Consider the following 18,704-nt stretch of genomic DNA (forward strand, 5'->3'; position numbering starts at 1 on the left):
CCCCCCCCAAATGAGCCTTTTTGAGCTTTTGAGACACTTTAACACAATCAATTTTGTGAATCCTGAAAAGGTCAAACCCATTTCCTTAAAAAAACTAAAACTTCAAACTTGGAAATGATTCGTTTTCTCCCTTCTCTTCAGGTTCCCCCCTCTTTGGTCTTCTCTCCTCCCTTCCCTACCTCCCCCCACCTCCAATTGCTCTGAGAAATATAGATTCCCCCATGGAGTTCAGTGGGTTTTTAACTCAAACATAAAGATGGGTGTGGTTAGATGTTGGCTGCATGTGCGTGTACTCCCTGTGTGCTGCCCCAGCTCTGCGCAGACAGCCGGCACAGCGGACCTCAAGCGAACCGCCCAATGACCACAAGATCCATTAAGGGATGAACCAGGCCAGGTTTATTGTCGACAAAGCACGGTAATGGCGCCTGGCAGACTTTACGAAGACAATGGACAATGGACGCAGTTCAGTGAATGGCGGGATTTTCCGTTACCCCCTCGGCTGGACTCTCTCAGAGATACACCTTTATACCCTGATACAAACAAATTATCTACTGCCTCTCTGACATAGTTAGTTACTGCCCCCGACGTAGCTAGTTATTACCCATTTCCTTGTACATATTGGTTTGATTAAAACATCTTTATTTATTACACTGTCATCCTGACCTTATCTTTTAGGAGGGGTCAGTGTGTTTTTGTTATCCTTGGGGAATGTTTTAGTACCATCCTTGATATCGGGATATTCTGGTACCACTCTTCTGGAATGTGTTTGGGTGAGTACTCTGCGCCTAGCACTTCTTAGGAATCTGTGTTTCTGCAATGTTAGCTCTGTCCTTGTCAGATTCTGTGAGCTTGCAAGCAGGCGGAGCCTGACGTTTGCTCACAGCCTGACTTTTGCTAACTTTGCTTTATATCAGCAAAGCTTGCCCACTACTTTAGCTCAGGCCTCATACCAGGCCTCTGATACAAGGGCTTATATCTTAGGTTCTCTTCCTACTACATTGGGCATTGTCAATTCTTTCACTGCTGATTGTTTTCACCAAAACCTCCAGCCACACGCCGATCCCTCAGTACCAAACAGCCTCTCATCCCACCCCAGGTGCCAATGGCCCAGATCCTCAAACGTATTTAGGTGTGTAACTCCCATTGAAATAGACTCCTATACCTTTAAGGTCCTGCGCCAAAATCCCCAAATGTCCCCCATCCAGAAACTAAAACCTCCAGCTCCCCCTTAAAAGAATCTCTCCTGTAGCTACGCATTCTCAGCACAAAGATGTTGGGATATTGGAAACTGATCACCTGGGAATGGTGTAAAATAAACACAATCAAATATCTTGCTACACTAACTGCACCATTTAAATCTATTTAAAAACGCCCTTTAAAATTGTCTCTGACGTTGCTGCAAAATTTCCCCTAGAGGCTGCAGAATCACAGGTGACTACTGGCAGCATTTCTTATTCCCTGATCTTGCAAAATCCCTGGGCCTCCAGAATCATAAAGAATTGACAGACAAATGCCGTTTGCTTCGCCTTCACGTCAATCTCTCTGCCATTTTGTCTGGCCAGAAATACGCTTTAGCCTCAGTGTCATGACGTCAGAAGTTAGAGAAACCTATTTTATGGTTGTCACATGAATAGGCTCCGACTTTTATTTTTCCCCGAGGGTGTTTCTGCCCTGAGGCCCCGCCCCCACTCTGCCCCTTCCCCCAAGGCCCATCCTCGCTCTGCCTCTTCTCACCCCTGCTCCGCCCACTCCCCAAAGCCCCTGCCTGCCCACCACTCGCTGTTTTCTGCCCTCCCCCAAACCCCTCTCCAAGCCACCAAACAGCTGTTTGTTGGGACCGCCATCAGCTGCTTAGCAGAGCCCCCCAATTAGCTAATCAGGGGCATTGCCAAACAGCTGATCGGCCATGCCACTGAACAGCTGTGGCTGATGGGTGCTGAGCTCCCACTATTTTTTTTCCAGGGGCGCTCCATCCCCGGAGCACCTGTGGAGTCAGCACCTATGATCATATGGGACCATTCCCCTTCACCCCTATCTCAGGGACACAGCCGGAGTGGGGATCCCGCCAAAAAGAAAGGGAAGAGTCTCTCCCCAGTGAAAGAGGCCGGTGGGAAAATGAAGATCAGGAACTTGTTGTCAACATCAAAAAATGCCACCCGCCCCCCTTCATAGTCCAGAGCCACCCGGATTCTCCTGGGGATCATAGGCAGGGGTAGAATGGTCTCACAGGCGGTGTAAGCCCGGTACTGACCACCCCAGTGACCCACAGCCCAGATCTCCTGCTCAGGGTAATTGCTCATCCGTCCCTTCCTCCTTACAGACTCCCTGGCCACCCCCACCGACCAGATTCCCCCAACGCCCACCTCCACCTCCCAGTAGTGTCTGCCCGAGGCGAACCCGTCACGGCCCAGCACGGAGAGAACGGAATCGAATCGCTCGGGATTGTCGGGCAGATCCTGCTGCTCGTGTCCCCGTCTCACGCCTTTCCCATCCGCAGATAGGACAAGCTGGGGATGAGCCGTGTCTGGATCCAGAGTCACATTCGCTGGGGAGAGAGAATCAGAGCGTTAGGGGCAGAGCTCGGCCCTGTCGAAGGAGGGGACCTTTTCTCGCACTCCCCAGCAGCCCCGTCCCACCTGGGTCGCTCCCTGATTTTCTGCCTCTCTGTCCCATCCCAGGCTCTAGGGGTGCTGCTATATCTGCTGCTGTGACTGCTTCTCTCTGCCTCTTCCCCTGCTGCGTCTCCCTGTGGGGGCTGCCCCACTGCCAGCAGCAGGGACAGAGCCTGGGAGCCACCAGCTGTCCTGTTAGGGAGAGACGCCCCGTCCCCAGCTAGCAAGGAGGAAGCAGCTCAGATCACAGCTCAAACTTCTGTGCAGTGGGGGGGGAGGGGGAACCCCTGGGGAAGAGCACCCAGCCCACTGCGGAATGGAAGAGAAATAGGGGACGCCAACCGATGGAGAGCTGCCTCCCAGCCCACGTGGCAGACAGGAGGAGGAGGAGGCAGCCAGTGGTGTAGCCCATAGGGCAAGCTTATTCACTGTCTGGCTGTGACCAAGTGGGAATGTTCTTAATGTTTTCTCTGAATACTGTGTGAATGCCTCAGTTTCCCCTATGCCTTTCTTAAGTATCTAGGTGGTGGGATAACGGTGTGTGATTGTTGCAGAGCCCTGGAGGGCCAGTGTGATGCTGTCTGCACAGAGAATGGCCGATATCCCATCTCCTGGCAACTGATGGCCTGGGCCCCTCCCCTGCAAGGTGCCAACTGAAGGTGTTGGAGAACAAAGAGATCAGGTGGCCTCCTGGCTCAGGAAAGAGACAAAGAGGAGGGGCTGGAGGGGGTTTCAGTTTGGATCTGGCTGGGGAAACAGAGGGAGGCCCAGCACCGGGGTCTGGGCTTCCTAGCCCCCCAAGATGGACCCGAGTGAGGGGTCCTGTTTTCTGTACCCACAAGCTCTGTTTTGGACTGTATTCCTGTTGTCTAATAAACCTTCTCTTTTACTGGATGGCTGAGAGTCATGGTGAATCGCAGGAAGTGGGGGGTGCGGGGCCCTGACTCCCCCCCACTCCGTGACACTTGCCTTCACTATATTTAGCTGCTTTCATTATATTCAGCTGTAATGTGAGAAACCTACAGGCCTGTGTACTGTTAATCAGGAGTTCTCACATTTCATTGCACCGCTACCCTGTTCTGACAACAAAAAATATTATATGACATCAGGAGGGGGGACCGAAGCCTGAGCCCACCCAAGCACTCCTGCCCCAGGCAGAGGGGCCAAAGCCCAAGGGCTTCAGCCCAGGCAGGGGGTCTGTAACCCTGAGCCCCACGACCCAGGGCTGAAGTCCTCGGGCTTTGGCTTCAGCCCCGGGTGGTGGGGCTTGGGCTTGGGCTTTGGCTTTGGCCCTGGGTCCCAGCAAGTCGAAGCCAGCCCTGGTGACCCCATTAAAATCCACTTTGGGATTCCAGCCCCCAGTTTGAGAACCGCTGCAGGATTAGCTGAAGCATAAATTAGCATAAGCGTGGTTAAGCAGATAGTAACCCTTGGCATGGATTAATGGCCTAGCGGTTACCTTTAGATATTGGGAACTAAGGAGAGCTTGCTCAATGGTATGAGTTACAATGTTCCAGTCAGTGCTACCGCAAGGAACATCAGAAGAAATAATCGCGAATCCGCTGGAGCAAGGGGTGATGGTATGATCATGGGCTGAAATGGCTGTTACATGTTAACCCAGCATTTCTCAAACTGGGGGTCTGCGAGGGTACTCCAGGGGCTCAGCTGATCAACTCCTCCCCCTCCCTCCCAGTGCCTCCTGCACACCAGGGAACAGTGTTCAGCAGCATGCAGGAGGCGCTGGGAGGGAGGGGGAGGAGCAGGGATGGGGCACGCTCGGGGGAGGAGGTGGGAAAGAGGAGGGGCAGGGGTGGGGCGGGGGCAGAAAGAGATGGGGAGGGGGAGAGGCCTTGGCGGAAGGAGTGGAGTGGTGCGGGGCCTAGGGGAGAGGGGAGGTTTGGGGGGTCCTCAAAAATTTTTAAATCAAAATGGGGGTCCTTGGGTTGCTAAAGTTTGAGAACCGCTGTGTTAGCCTATAGATGCCAGAGATGGGGCTGGTCCTGTTGTCTCTTACCACCAGGTCCTCAACCCAGGCTATGAGTATGAAATTCTAGGAGCTTATGCATCGAGTGATACCACAGATAACCCCAGTCCTGTATGATCTCTACCTTGTTATTTGGCTTGAGTCTTTTCTAGCTTTCTCCTTTATTTTCATAAAGGTATCTAAGGTTTTACTTTGCCGCCCGGGTATGAGTCCTTGTCATCCAACTTGAGACTCCCCACAAGATATCAATCTCCGTAGTGTTAGGTCTGATTCTGGGGGAAGACTCCGATCAATTGGCCACCAATCCAAACATGATTAACCTTCCAAAGGGTCAGGCAACAGTGGAGAGGTCCTAAAGAGCCAGAGTGAAGGGAGGACCATAAATGGAGACCCCGCAGCCCAGTGGGAAGAGAAAATGGGAGATCCAGGTGATTGAGGGAGAGAAGCAAGTGCCCCGAGGGAACACTGGGGGAGGTTCAAGCCAACAGCACTGAGTCCCATTCAGTCAGGGGATTGCACTGCCGGCCCCGTCTCACTCCCATGCCGCGCTTGTCATGTGGGAACAGCAGTTAAGGGGTTAATATTGTAGGATGTTTAAGTCCCCCTCCCCTTTCCTGTTGCCCCCTCTCTCTCTCTCTGTTGGCAGGAGGCTGTTTCGTTTGATCTCAGAGGCTCTTCTGCCATTCAAGCCAGAGCTACAAATGCAAAACAGGAAATATCCCTGTAAAAACTCACCCTTTCTTCCTATGGCGTCCACGCCCCATGCTAGAGATCTCCCTGCACCGGTCTCTAGTCCCAGAGCCAGAATGTCTAGAGAGGAGAGATGTCATGCAGTCAACTTTATGCCCAGCTTTCCAATCTGAATTAAACAAGCCCGCTTAATGAGGGAAGGGAAACAGAGAGAGGGAAAGGAGCAGATATATGGAGAGAAAAAACTTGTTTAGTCAAACCAGATGTACCTTAAACCAAATCAAGAATATCCCAGGAGCATTTTTATGTGACTATATCACTTGTTTCCTTGAAGGATCTCAGAACACCAATACATTCCTAGACTGAGCATCAGAGAACCCAGCACAGACTGCAGTTCTCATTGTCTGTTGGCCTGACCCATCGAGCTTTGATCAGCCCCACTTGTTGCTCCCTAATGGTGAGGGGCTGGGCTAACCTAAGCCGGGAGACTTGGTGTAAATCCTCATTTGCTAGGCTAAGTAACGGGAGAGCTTGTCAGGGAGCCAAGAGAGGGCACGCGAGAAGCTTTCCTTCTCCGTGCAGATTTCAAGATGGCCAGCACTAGAACAGCGGCGGTGACCTACCACGGATGTGCCATGTTTTCTTTCCTGCCAGAAGCCAGAAGGGACTTCCTATGCACAAAGTGCAAGGGGGTGGCTGTGCTGGAGGAATAGAACGTCGTGATTTTGGAGATGGGGAAACTGAGGCACAGGGAACCGAATTGATTTTTCCAGGGTCGCTCACCAAATCGGTGGAGGAGCTAGAACAAAACCCAGGTCTCCTGACTCCCAGCCCCCAGCTCTATCTCCTTGATCTGTTCCCTCTTTTTCTCTGTTATTAAACCATTGTTTACTGGAGCTCTTTCTCCCCCTGTGAAATCAGGTCTTTTGTGTGCTTTTGCCCTATACTATATAGATTTCATGGTTTCTCAAATTGTGGGTCTTGACCCAAAAGGGAGTTGCAGGGTGGTCGCAAGGTTTATTTTAGGGGGGTTGCGGTATTGCCACCCTTACTTCTGCATTGCTGCCTTCAGAGCTGGGCGGCTGGAGAGTGGCGGCTGCTGACTGAGGACCCAGCTCTGAAGGCAGCAGCGCAGAAACAAGGGTGGCAATACCATACTGTGCCATCCTTACGTCTGCGCCGCTGCTGGCGGTGGTGCTACTTTCAGAGCTAGATTCCCAGCCAGCAGCCACCGCTCTCCAGCTGCCCAGCTCTGAAGGCAGCGCCGCTGCCAGCAGCAGCACAGAAGTAAGGGTAGCAGTACTGCAACCGCCCCTACAATAACCTTGTGACCTCCCCCACAACTCCTTTTTGGGTCAGGACCCCTGCAATTACAAGACTGTGAAATTTCAGATTTAAATAGCTGAAATAATGAAATGTATGATTTTTAAAATCCCATGACTGTGTAATTGACCAAAATGGACCATGAATTTGGTAGGGCCCTATTCATACACAGGATTCAGCCTCTTTGGGATCTGGCACTGCTCCCTTCACCTGGATCCCAAATGTCTCATGATGTAGGAGAAACAAGTAAATATAACATTGAACCATATTCATGTTATTTCATTTCTGAATCCTCGTTCGAAACTTCTTTAGCCCTGGACAGTTCCCACTGCCCGTCCAATGGTCCTCTACTGTACTTTTGCTGGGTTTTACATTGGCTGCTAAGTGGCCAGAGCCCGCCCCCTCTTACAGTTACAGAGACACATCTCGATTCTCTGCCTGCCTCCCCTCTTGGTACCTTTGAATTTCCGCAGGGTCTCCTTTAAGGCAATAGTTTTTTGAGAGAAATCACTGAGTCTCTTTTCCAGCTCAAGAGAAATCCCTGTGGGCTGCTGGAACATCTCGCACCTGGAGAGAGAAAACTCTCTGAAGTGAATTGTATTAATTACATTAATTACTCCTTATTATGCATTACTTAATTGCCTTTTAATATGAAGCTCATGCTAGTCAATGCTGCTGTACTGGGGCCCATGGAGAATGGATTCCTCTGTGTGTCCTACCCTCACAGAAGGTGACACCGAGGCACTAGCTGTGCATGCTTCCCCCACAGTTATGATCCATCCTTAGGCTACAGAGACTATTAGGCCCAGATCCACAAAGGGATTTAGGCACCTGAGTCCCAGATTTAGGTGGCATTGCAACCCCCTTCATCTGCCACCTAACCCTGTAGGTGCCTAAGCTCACTCAACACCTACCTTTTAGCCACAACCCACAGTCAACCTGTGGAACTCTTTGCCGGAAGATGTTGTGAAGGCCAAGACTATAACAGGGTTCGAAAAAGAACTAGATACATTCTTGGAGGATAGATCCATCAATGGCTATTAGTCTGGCTGACAGGGATGGGGTCCCTAGCCTCTGTTTGCCAGAAGCTGGGAATGGGCGACAGGGGATGTCTCACTTGATGATTACCTGTTCTGTTCATTCCCTCTGGGGCACCTGGCATTGGCCACTGTCGGGAGACAGGATACTGGACTAGATGGGGCATTGGTCTGACCCCGTGTGGCCACTCTTATGTTCTAAAAATGCCATGGGTTCTAAAAATGCCATGTTTCTGCCTCTGGGCACGGGCACTGTTACCTCCCAGTAGGCATCTCCTGCCTATGCTGCAGTGCAATCCTCAAATCGGGGAGGTGTCCCCCCACCTATCTTGCCTGAAGAGGTGCTGAGATGAAAGGCCTCTTATTCCATCCCCAGCATCCTGACACAGCCAGTCCCTTAGAGGTAGAAGCATTGCTTAATTTGTGCCAGGGCTTGCCAGGGCTTAGTGCCAGCACCTCTAGGCCTGGTAGTTCCTAGCCCCGGCACCTTTAGGTTGGCAGTTCATAGCCCCGGCATCTCTAGGCCTGGCAGTTCATAGCTTTGGCACCTCTAGGCTTGGCAGTTCCTAGCCCCGGCACCTTTAGGTTGGCAGTTCATAGCCCCAGCATCTCTAGGCCTGGCAGTTCATAGCTTTGGCACCTCTGGGCCTGGCAGTTCAGAGCCCCGGCACCTCTAGGCCTGGCAGTTCATAGCCCCGGCACCTCTGGGCTTGACGCATCAGTTATGAAAGTAAAAAATATGGCTTCTAATTGCCTGAGCCATGGCACTTCTTTCATTACAAAGTAATCACTGGGTGGAAGCTATTTAAAACCACTTAATTAAACTTAACACTGGGAGAATTGTGATTGTGCTCCCTACACCTTGCTGCTGTGCCCCGGGGTTTTAACATGACAAGAGAATGAAAGGCGAGGGAGAGTGAGACGGAGCCATGTACCTGCTCAAGGTGATCCTGATGTCCTAGAAGGAAGAGAAAGAGAGAAAGGAAGTTGATTGCACATGTGAAATGCCAAAGATCCCGCCTGCGGGAAATGAGCTTTCACCCATCAAGTTCCATAGGTTAAAGTCACAACCTACTTCTACATATTTATTAAAGCAGTTAGATCACGGAGTTGGATTTTCAAAAATGGCCCCTAAATCTTCCCCCGGGGATAGGCGGCACGTTCTATTGGGCACAGAGAAACAATCCAGGGTGTTTTCAAAAGGCAAATGCTAATCAGGAAGATTAACATTTCCCACTCCAATCTCCACCGCCATCTCCACAGCAGATTCCTGGGGTTGGCGTGTGTTATGTTGCCTTAGCAAAATGTTTAGCCTCCTACTTTGGAGGCTGGATTATGGGGTTCATTTGCTGGCTCTGCTGCAGCCTCTCTCTGTGCCTGGCACATTGGGGCCTCTGGAGGCTACTGCAATACAAACAATACATTAAATATTTATGGGCTCATTTGGATTTGAACTTCCCTAGGGCACTAGCTGGATGCAGAGCTCTGGCAAGCAAAGTTGCCACAGGGCTCTGATGCATTCTGCATGCACAGGGCAGCCGTAGGCAGCGTCTCACAGAGAACTGGGAGAGCAGGCTACATACCAGGAATATTCCACATCAGAGAAAATGTTGGGGGTAATTTTGGCATCATCCCCTGTGCATCATCCCCAATTTTATGCATCATCCCCTGTGAAAATAGTTCAGGATACTGTGCAGAGGCAACTGGGGTGTCTCTAACAGAAGTGGGGAAAGGCTCTGGCAACGGGGAAAGGCTCTTGCAGCTGCCCACTGCTGGAGCCTATCTCCACAGAAAGGAAATTCACCTGCAGGAAATCACTCGTTGGCTGCTGGCACTTCCCCTCCAGCTCACTGATCAGGCTATTAAGATGGGAAATCTCCATGGGAAATCTGTTGACCGTTTCCTTTTGCCACTTCATAATCCTGTCCAACTCTTCCAGCCGGGCCAGCAGGAGGCGCTCTTGTTCCTCCAGAAACTGGCGGAGCTGCTGAAATTCAAACCCAATTCTCTGCCTCTCCTTTTTGATCTTTTCCTGTAACAGACAGATAGAAATGGGGAATGGGCAGGTAAAGACCCTGCAGAGAGATCAGGGGTATTTCATACAGCCATGTGTCTGCCAAAGGGAAATTTCTCACTACCCCAAAAAGTCATTTCAAGACTTTTTTTGAGACAAACTCCCTATGGATGAGAGAGAGATCTTCCTAAAGCTTCCTTAGTCAGTCCTAATTTATGTTAATAGTGTGCAATCTTTAGCATGGATTCATAGATTCCAAGGCCAGAAGAGACCATTGTGATCATCTAGTCTGACCTGTGTAACACAGGCCATAGGATTTTCCAAAACATTTTCTCTTTAATTAGAGCAAATCTTTTTTTTTTTTTTTTTAAATCCAATCTTGATGGAAAAATTGTCAGTGATTGAGAATCCGCCATGACCCTTGGTAATATTCCAGTGGTTAATTACCCGCACTGTTAGAAATATACGTCTTATTTCCAGTCTGAATTTGTCTAGCTTCAACTTCCAGCCAGAGGATGGTGGTATATTTTTGTCCCCTAGTTTCAAAGAGCTCATTATCAAACATTTGTTTCCCACTTAGGTACTTACACACAGTGATCCAGTCACTTCTGAAGCCTTCTTTATGTTAAGTTAAATAGATGGAGCTCTTTGCATCTATTACTAGAAGGCATGTTTTCTATTCCATTGATCAATCTCATAGCTCTTCTCTGAACCCTCTCCAGTTTATCAACATCCTTTCTGAACTGAGGACACCAGAACTGGACATGGGATTCCAGCAGCGGTTTCACCAGGACCAAATACAGAGGTAAAATAACCTCTCTACCCCTACTCAAGAGTCCCATGGTTATGCATCCAAGGAGCACATTTTGGCTACAGTGTTGCATGATTAGGATGTTCTCATATCACTGGCTTAGTGAACTCCAGATTCGTCTAGCAGCAGAAAGGGCAGCAGGAGGCAGGACTCAGGTTAACATTCTCTCCCTCTCTGGCTGTGTCTACACTGAAACCGCTACAGTGGCAGCGCTGCAGCTGCGTCGTGCTAGTGCGTCAGTGTAGACACTCACTGCAGCAACAGGAGGGGGTCTCCCCAGAGGCAGATCAAGGTCTCCTGGGGCCCTGGGCTGGAGCAAGTGAGGGGGCCCCAATGCCAAAACTGTGGCCCTATCCCACCCCTTCCACCTTCAGTTCCACCCCCGTTCCGCCCCTTCCACCTGCAACCCCGCCCATGACCCCACCCTGTTCCGCCTCTTCCCCTGTGGCCCTGCCCTCGTTCCACCCACGGCCCCTCCCTTGTTCTGCCCCTTCCCCCATGGCCATGCCCCTGTTCTGCCCTCAGTCCCACCCCCATTCCACCCCTTCCACCACAGCCTCATCCGCCCCCCCCCCGGCTTGCTCCTCCCCCCTACTGCAGCACCGAGACTGGAGAAGCTCTGCACGGAGGTTGTGGTGGGGAGAGAGAGCTCCTCCCGCCCTGTGGCTGTGGCAGGAGGAGATTTTTCCAGCCTGTTGGCCCATGCAGTAATCTGGCACTGGTTCTCCCATTGCTGTGCTAAATCTACCTCCCTGAGAAGCAGTCACTAGGTTGATGGAAGAATTCTTCTATCAACTTAGCACTGTCTACACCAGGGTTGGCCAGCTTAACTATGTCTTTCGGGGGGGGGGGGGGGGATTTTTCACATCCTTGAATGACATAGCTGGGTCAAACTAACATGTCAGTGTAGACCTGGCCCCTCTCTCTCTCTCTCTCTCTCTCTCACACACACACACACACACACACACACACACTGCACTGGCAGTGACTCCTGGGCAAAGGGAGGTGCAGGAAATTAAAAGCATGACACCAACAAAAAAATCCAATGAGAAAAATCATGATATCAGCACATCGGTCATTTAAAAAACAAATACAAACTGCAGAGACAAATGCTCATGGACACACATGAGAGAGACATCCAGAAACTTCCTATAGGCACTCCCGTGAACAGCGACAATCCATGCCTGCCACTGGGGAGGGGGCGGGGGGACAGAGTGAGGGCAGCCGGCTTCAGCAGGGTTACTGAGCATGCTCAGTCCATGGGAGCATGCTCAGTACAAATTGTGCAGCAAATCTGGAGGGGCACATGACCCCCCTATGTGTTGCCTCGGCATGTGGAAATTTAATCACACATGCATCACACTCAGGAGCATGTGGTCACAACAAAACCCAAATACTGCCCCCACACGGAAGCCGTAGAGCGAGAAACACCCTGACACACACACATTTATTGTCTCAGAGGGACACAAACATTCACATCCCAGTATCAGAGGGGTAGCCGTGTTAGTCTGAATCTGTAAAAAGCAACAGAGGGTCCTGTGGCACCTTTAAGACTAACAGAAGTATTGGAAGCATAAGCTTTCATGGGTAAGAACCCATCTGAAGAAGTGAGGTTCTTACCCACGATAGCTTATGGTCCCAATACTTCTGTTAGTCTTAAAGGTGCCACAGGACCCTCTGTTGCTATTCACATCCCAGGCTCTTAAGCTTGGGTTCCACTTAAAAGTTATATCAGCATAACCACAACGGTCAGGGGTGTGAAAAATTCACACCCCTGAGCAGCATAGTTCAGCCAGCCTAAATACCCATGTAGCCAGCACTAGGAAGAATTCTTCCGTCGACCTCTCGGGGAGGTGGATTACCTACGCCAATGGGAGAGCCCCTCCTGTCAGCGTAAGTTGTGTCCACACTGAAGCACTACAGCTGTGCCACGGTGGTGTTTTCAGTGTAGACAAGCCCCAACATCTACTAGCCCATATTTAAATTCTAGTCTACACAAGGCCAGCGATACTCACTCAGAGGCAGAAATACCCATCTCTGCTTTGGGCACCTACCAGATACTCCCAGCTCCTCCTCTCACCAGTCAGTTTAAATCCCAGGAGTTTTTCTCTCTCTTCCCTCAGAGCCTGCAGTCGAGCCTTGACTTGCTCCTGAGAAGAGAAAAAGGGTTTGGTGGGATTTCTGTTTTGGGTGGGGGAGGAGTGGATCCAATTCAGATTTCATTTAAATAAACTCTTTACCAGCTACTCTAACTCACGGGGAGAACTTTCTTAATGTCACTTGCATGTAAATTCCCTGGCTGGATGGGGACAAGTCTGCCTCCCATAATTCACTGAGTTCCCGCCCCCCCCCACCCCCCCACCCCCCAGTCAGTAATGCTGGTCTGTATAATCTACACAAACCAAGGGCTCTGAATACCCTGCTTAGCAGTCAGGCGGTCTGGGGAGCAAGGAGTGGGTTATTGCTTTGTTGGGTATGAAATTAATGACACAAAAGAAGAATAAAAGGACCTTAGTCAACTTTATTTCAAATAGACCAGCTTCAGAAAGGGACTTGCAACATCTTCCAGACTACCCGCCGGATCAGCGGGTAGCGATTGATCTATCAGGGATCGATATATCGCATCTCATCTAAACGCAATATATCGATCCCCGAACACACTCCCGTCGATTCCGGACCTCACCAGGGCGAGCGGCGGTAGCGGAATCGACGGGGGAGCCGTGGACGTCGATCCCACGCCATGAGGACAGGAGGTAAATCGATCTAAGATACGTGACTTCAGCTATGCTATTCCCGTAGCTGAAGTTGCGTATCTTACATCGACACCCCCTCTCCCAGTGTAGATCAGCCCTAAAGGGCTTATCTATACTAGAATCCTACAGCAGCGCAGCTGTACCAATGTTGACCAGCTGTTTGGGGGGCCAGGGGCAAGAGGGAGGGGCCGTGAGGGAGGGGGCAGGGCAGGGCAGGAGGGGTGGAGTGGAGCAGGGGTGGAGCACCCAGTAGGGAAAAAAAAGACAGCACCTGTGACTCCACTCCTGGAGCCGCAGTAGCTATATCAGCAGGAGAGCGGGCGACTCCACACCCCCAAGCGACTTAAGTTATATTGAAGTAAACGCTAGTGTAGACCTGCCCTACATAGCTTTGTGAATCCAGATCAATGTGTCCAGGCCCTCAAGGATATGGTGTTGGACAGAATTATTAGATGACAAAAAGACAAAATAACTCAAATCCTATTTTCAAACAAAAAATATTCCTTAAGATTGAAAGCATAGATCAGTAACGTAAGGGTAAAAAGTCTTTACAAGAACATTGCAGTTGTTAGCAAAATACATCCATTAAAAAGCCAGGGAATTAGGAGTCAGTGTTAAACTGGATACTCAGCGTACAAGAATTGGAGAAATATATTACCTTATTGGGAGTGAAATATGTGGCATAGAGCAAGGAGTAATATATTATTCCAGTCAGTTTTAGTCACAACAGATTCAGTGCCCGAGAAATGTAATTTCAGGGTGAAATAGCCCTGATCCTGTGACACACACATGCTTAACGTACTACTCTGAGTAGCCTCACTGACATGGTAATATAAATTTAAGCATGTGCATAAGGACTTATCTAGACTTGCCAGTCATTGCGGGTGTGAATTTAAAGCACAGTACGTGTGTGGACACTTTTTTACTCCAAAACAACAGTGACGTATTCCTATTCAGCTTAATCCACTTTACAGGAGCAAGGGCACTCTTGCTCCAAAATAAAAGTTGATCAGGAATTTCTCCATGTAATGGACAAGCCCTAATTAGTGTTTGGAAGACTGCGACCTTTGATGCAAAAGGGCACATTCATTTAGGTCTAATTCCCAGACTATACAGCATTTTCTTAAATGTTAGGTGCACAGATCAGTAACTTAACAGCACAACCCCTTGCAGGAACACTTGTTAGCAAATTGAATGAATGAGACATTAGGCGCTCAGGTTCCACTAGAAAAAAAACCAGTTATGAGGAGCACAGGTCAAAAATTTTGTGGCTAAGGCTTTGCTCCTCAAAGATACCTAGGCTCTCAATTTCCAGTGATTTCAATGGAATCCAGAAATCTAAAGACCTCTGAAGCTCTGGGCCAAAATTCCATGCAAGAACTCTGTTGTGAGCATAGAATCATAGAATGTCAGGGTTGGAAGGGATCTCAAGAGGTCATCTAGTCCAACCCCCTGCTCAAAGCAGAAATCGACCATCAGTAAGGCAGGAAATGAGGAGTTCAAGTTAAACTGGAAAGAAACCCAAACGTTTAGTCTAGAAATTGCCCAGCGAAGGGCCCAAATTACACTAGGCTTTACTGAACTCCTGCCATTTTGATATTGAAAAGGCAACCAACCAAAACCATAAAAGAGGCATAAATAGAGACTCTGGAGAGAGAGAGATTCCCTACCTTGTACTTCTGGGCAGCCTCCTCTATGGGAACCACAGCGTGAGCTCCGTGCGCCCAGGACTCTCTGCAGACCAAACAGATTAATTGTTGTTCCTCCTCACAGAAGAGTTTCAGAGGCTCCCTGTGTTTCTCGCACACTCGCTCCGCCTCTGGCTCTTTTGTTGGAGGCAACTTCAGCTGTTTCACTAGCTCCACCATGTTCGCCAGCTCCCTGTTGAGCCTGAAGTTTCTCTGCTGGGCGGTCTGTCTGCACTGCGGGCAGGAGAAGTTTGTAGCCAGTTCGGCCCAGCACTGAGTGATGCAGGCTCGGCAGAAGTTGTGCCCGCAGTGTATAGACACCGGGTCTTGGAAATACTCCAAACAGATGGAACAAGAAGCTTCCTCTTGGAGTTTTTCCACAGTAGCCATGGCTCTCTCCGTGAGGACAAGTGTGACAGCAGGTTAGTTTCACATCACTTCCCTTTGAGTGCATCCTGACAGCATTTCTTCTCCTGAAGCCGGCTCATTTGCTGGGCTGGAATGAGCCCCATCTAGTTTCAGCCCCTGAGGCCCTGGAGAGCAATGTGACCCTCCCCATGCAGGGAACAACGCTACTTAATTCCCAGGTTAAAAAAAAACTCTTTGAAACCGCAATTAAGAGAATGCATCTCTCTGCTACTGAAGGGCAGAACGGTGAAATCCGGCCCCCAAATGTCAATAAATGAATGTAATGTAATCATTTATTTAAATCCAGACACAGTAAGAAAAATTATTGATGGTTAGGAGTTAGATTTCACCTAATCTCACTGGAGCTTTTTAAGAGCAGGTTATTCATAGATTCATAGATTCATAGATTCTAGGACTGGAAGGGACCTCGAGAGGTCATCGAGTCCAGTCCCCTGCCCGCATGGCAGGACCAAATACTGCCTAGACCATCCCTAATAGACATTTATCTAACCTACTCTTAAATATCTCCAGAGACGGAGATTCCACAACCTCCCTAGGCAATTTGTTCCAGTGTTTAACCACCCTGACAGTTAGGAACTTTTTCCTAATGTCCAATCTAGACCTCCCTTGCTGCAGTTTAAACCCATTGTTTCTGGTTCTATCCTTAGAGGCTAAGGTGAACAAGTTCTCTCCCTCCTCCTTATGACACCCTTTTATATACCTGAAAACTGCTATCATGTCCCCTCTCAGTCTTCTCTTTTCCAAACTAAACAAACCCAATTCTTTCAGCCTTCCTTCATAGGTCATGTTCTCAAGACCTTTAATCATTCTTGTTGCTCTTCTTTGGACCCTTTCCAGTTTCTCCACATCTTTTTTAAAATGCGGCGCCCAGAACTGGACACAATACTCCAGCTGAGGCCTAACCAGAGCAGAGTAGAGCGGAAGAATGACTTCTCGTGTCTTGCTCACAACACACCTGTTAATGCATCCCAGAATCATGTTTGCTTTTTTTGCAACAGCATCACACTGTTGACTCATATTTAGCTTGTGGTCCACTATAACCCCTAGATCCCTTTCTGCCGTACTCCTTCCTAGACAGTCTTTTCCCATTCTGTATGTGTGAAATTGATTTTTCCTTCCTAAGTGGAGCACTTTGCATTTGTCTTTGTTAAACTTCATCCTGTTTAACTCAGACCATTTCTCCAATTTGTCCAGATCATTTTGAATTATGACCCTGTCCTCCAAAGTAGTTGCAATCCCTCCCAGTTTGGTATCATCCGCAAACTTAATAAGCGTACTTTCTATGCCAATATCTAAGTCGTTGATGAAGATATTGAACAGAGCCGGTCCCAAAACAGACCCCTGCGGTACCCCACTCGTTACGCCTTTCCAGCAGGATTGGGAACCATTAATAACAACTCTCTGTCAGGGATGGTCTAGATAATACTTAGTCCTGCTATGAGGGCAGGGTACTGGACTAGATGACCTCTCAAGGTCCCTTCCAGTTCTATGATTCTATGATTACCAAGAAGGGAAGCGCTGTCCCTGTCCGTCTTTATCCCCTGCTGATCTCCCACCTTTGCACCATCCAAATTGCATTTATGTTATTTATTGATATTCCTGTAGCTCCTAGACCTGCCCCAGTCAGGCTCAGAGTCCTGTTGTGCTGCAGGCCAGACAAACTTGTAATAAAAGCCCAGATCCTCAGGTATTTAGCCTCCATTGGAAGTTAGGAGACTAAATACATTTCAGGACCTGGGTCAAAGCAAAAATCCTTCCTCCGTATTCATTAACATTCCCATGATTTCCTGGAGGGGGGAAAGGAGTGGATGCTGCAGACAGGGACGTAGATCGACCATGGCAGACCATTAAAGGCAAGGCAAACTGTGCTACCAGAGCAACAAGCAATGAAAAAAAAAAAAATCTGAAACTGAGGCCTGGTCTGCACTAGGGAGTTCAGTCCATATAACAACATCGCTCAGGGGATGTGAAAAATCCACCCCCCTGAGTGACACAAGTAAACCAACCTAGCCCCCAGTGTAGAGAGCACGGTGTCGACGGGAGAATTCCATAGCTACCGCCTCTCTGGGAAGGTGGAGAAGTCTTCCCGTCAGCAACGGTAGCGTCTTCACTGAAGCGCTACAGTGGCACCGCGGCAGCGTTTTAAGCGTAGACCTGCCCTCAGTGGGAGGAGACGGGGATGGTTGGAGTTTTTAGACCATCTGCACCCTGAGAGCCCTTTGGTTTAGGTTGACCAGTCAGACGATGGGTGGGGGAACGGGATACAGGAGACAAAGCAGAGCAGGAAGTCGGTGCCCTGACGTTTCGTCTGTTTGTCTGCAGGTTGTTGTGATTGTTTTATCTATGGACCTTTCCAGTGAGGGACAGAAGCGGCTTAAGCTCCCTAAAAGTGGCCGGGGGGGGTACTGGTGCCCATGACCCCGGCCCCTGTGCCGCCCCTCCCACCCAAGGCCCCACCCCCACTCCATCCTCCCCCAAGGCCCCACCCCCACCCCATCTCTTCTCCCAAAATAAGGAAGATAATACAAGTGCTTTGTGGGACTCCAGGGCTTGTGTCAGCCAAAGGCTTTTCATTCATGGATAATTAGGGCAAAGAGGTTCTGCAGAGACAGATTTAGAACCCAAGTCGGTGGAACGGCCGACACGGTCACACCACTAGCTGGCAGCCATGGTAGGGCTGCCTGGGTTGTCACAGACGCCGCTATGAGATAAACACCTCAGGAAGCGCCACCTCCGAAGGCCGGACTGACAGCTTCCCTTGAGGTCCCTGAACATAGGCACCGACTCCATGTGTGCTCTGGGGCTGGAGCACTCACAGAAAAAAATAGGGGTGCTCGGCACCCATTGGCAGCAGTGCCAATTAGCTCCTCCCCCTCCCTCCAGCGCCTCCTTTCTGCTAGTTATCAGCTGTTCACTGGCATGCAGGAGGCCCTGGGGGGGGAGGGGGAGGAGCGGGGGGAGGGAGAGGCAGGGTAGGGTGGGGGCTTGGGCGAAGGGGTGGAGTGGGGGCGGGGCCTGAGGTGGAGCAGGGACAGGAAGAGGGGCAGGGCAGGTGGGGGCTTGGGAGAAGGGGTGGAGTGGAGACGGGGCCTGGGGCAGAGCAGGGGCAGGAAGAGGCGGAGTGGGTGGGGTTTGGGGGAAGGGGTGGAGTGGGCCTGGAGCGGAGCAGGGGCGGGAAGAGGCAGGGCAGGTGGGGGCTTGGGGGAAGAGGTGGAGTGGGGGAAGGGCCTGGGGCAGAGTGGGGGTCAAGCACCCCCTGGAAACTCAGAAAATCGGCGCTTCTGCTCCTGAACCTTGTTTAAGTCCAGGAGGCATTTCAAGAAGTGTTTGTGCACTGAGCTGAGCTCTCCAGCCAGATGTAGT

The 18,704-nt window shown here is 50.0% G+C and overlaps 1 protein-coding gene across 1 annotated transcript; it reads right to left on the reverse strand.

The window, feature by feature from the left end:
• Window positions 1–1,817: 1,817 nt before the first annotated feature.
• LOC128847765 (zinc finger protein RFP-like) lies at window positions 1,818–15,302 on the reverse strand. The gene is made up of 7 exons (XM_054047457.1): window positions 14,895–15,302; window positions 12,526–12,621; window positions 9,451–9,678; window positions 8,582–8,604; window positions 7,067–7,176; window positions 5,332–5,406; window positions 1,818–2,545 (listed from the first exon to the last, which is right to left on the reverse strand). The coding sequence occupies exons 1-7, from the start codon at window positions 15,300–15,302 to the stop codon at window positions 2,037–2,039; spliced, it is 1,449 nt and encodes a 482-aa protein (XP_053903432.1). The 3' UTR covers window positions 1,818–2,036.
• Window positions 15,303–18,704: the final 3,402 nt, after the last annotated feature.

This window comes from Malaclemys terrapin, chromosome 13 (assembly GCF_027887155.1).
Source record: "Malaclemys terrapin pileata isolate rMalTer1 chromosome 13, rMalTer1.hap1, whole genome shotgun sequence".
In the NCBI taxonomy this organism is placed as follows: Eukaryota; Metazoa; Chordata; order Testudines; family Emydidae; genus Malaclemys; species Malaclemys terrapin.

Excerpts from the sequence above, each read along its gene's own strand:
- LOC128847765 (XM_054047457.1), bottom strand. The coding sequence starts at position 15,302 with ATGGCTACTGTGGAAAAACTCCAAGAGGAAGCTTCTTGTTCCATCTGT. Across the intron at positions 9,679-12,525 it reads GGAGGAGCTGGGAGTATCTG|GAAAAGATCAAAAAGGAGAG; the intron begins GTAGGTGCCCAA and ends TGTCTGTTACAG. Across the intron at positions 5,407-7,066 it reads GACCCTGCGGAAATTCAAAG|ACATTCTGGCTCTGGGACTA; the intron begins GTACCAAGAGGG and ends TCTCCTCTCTAG.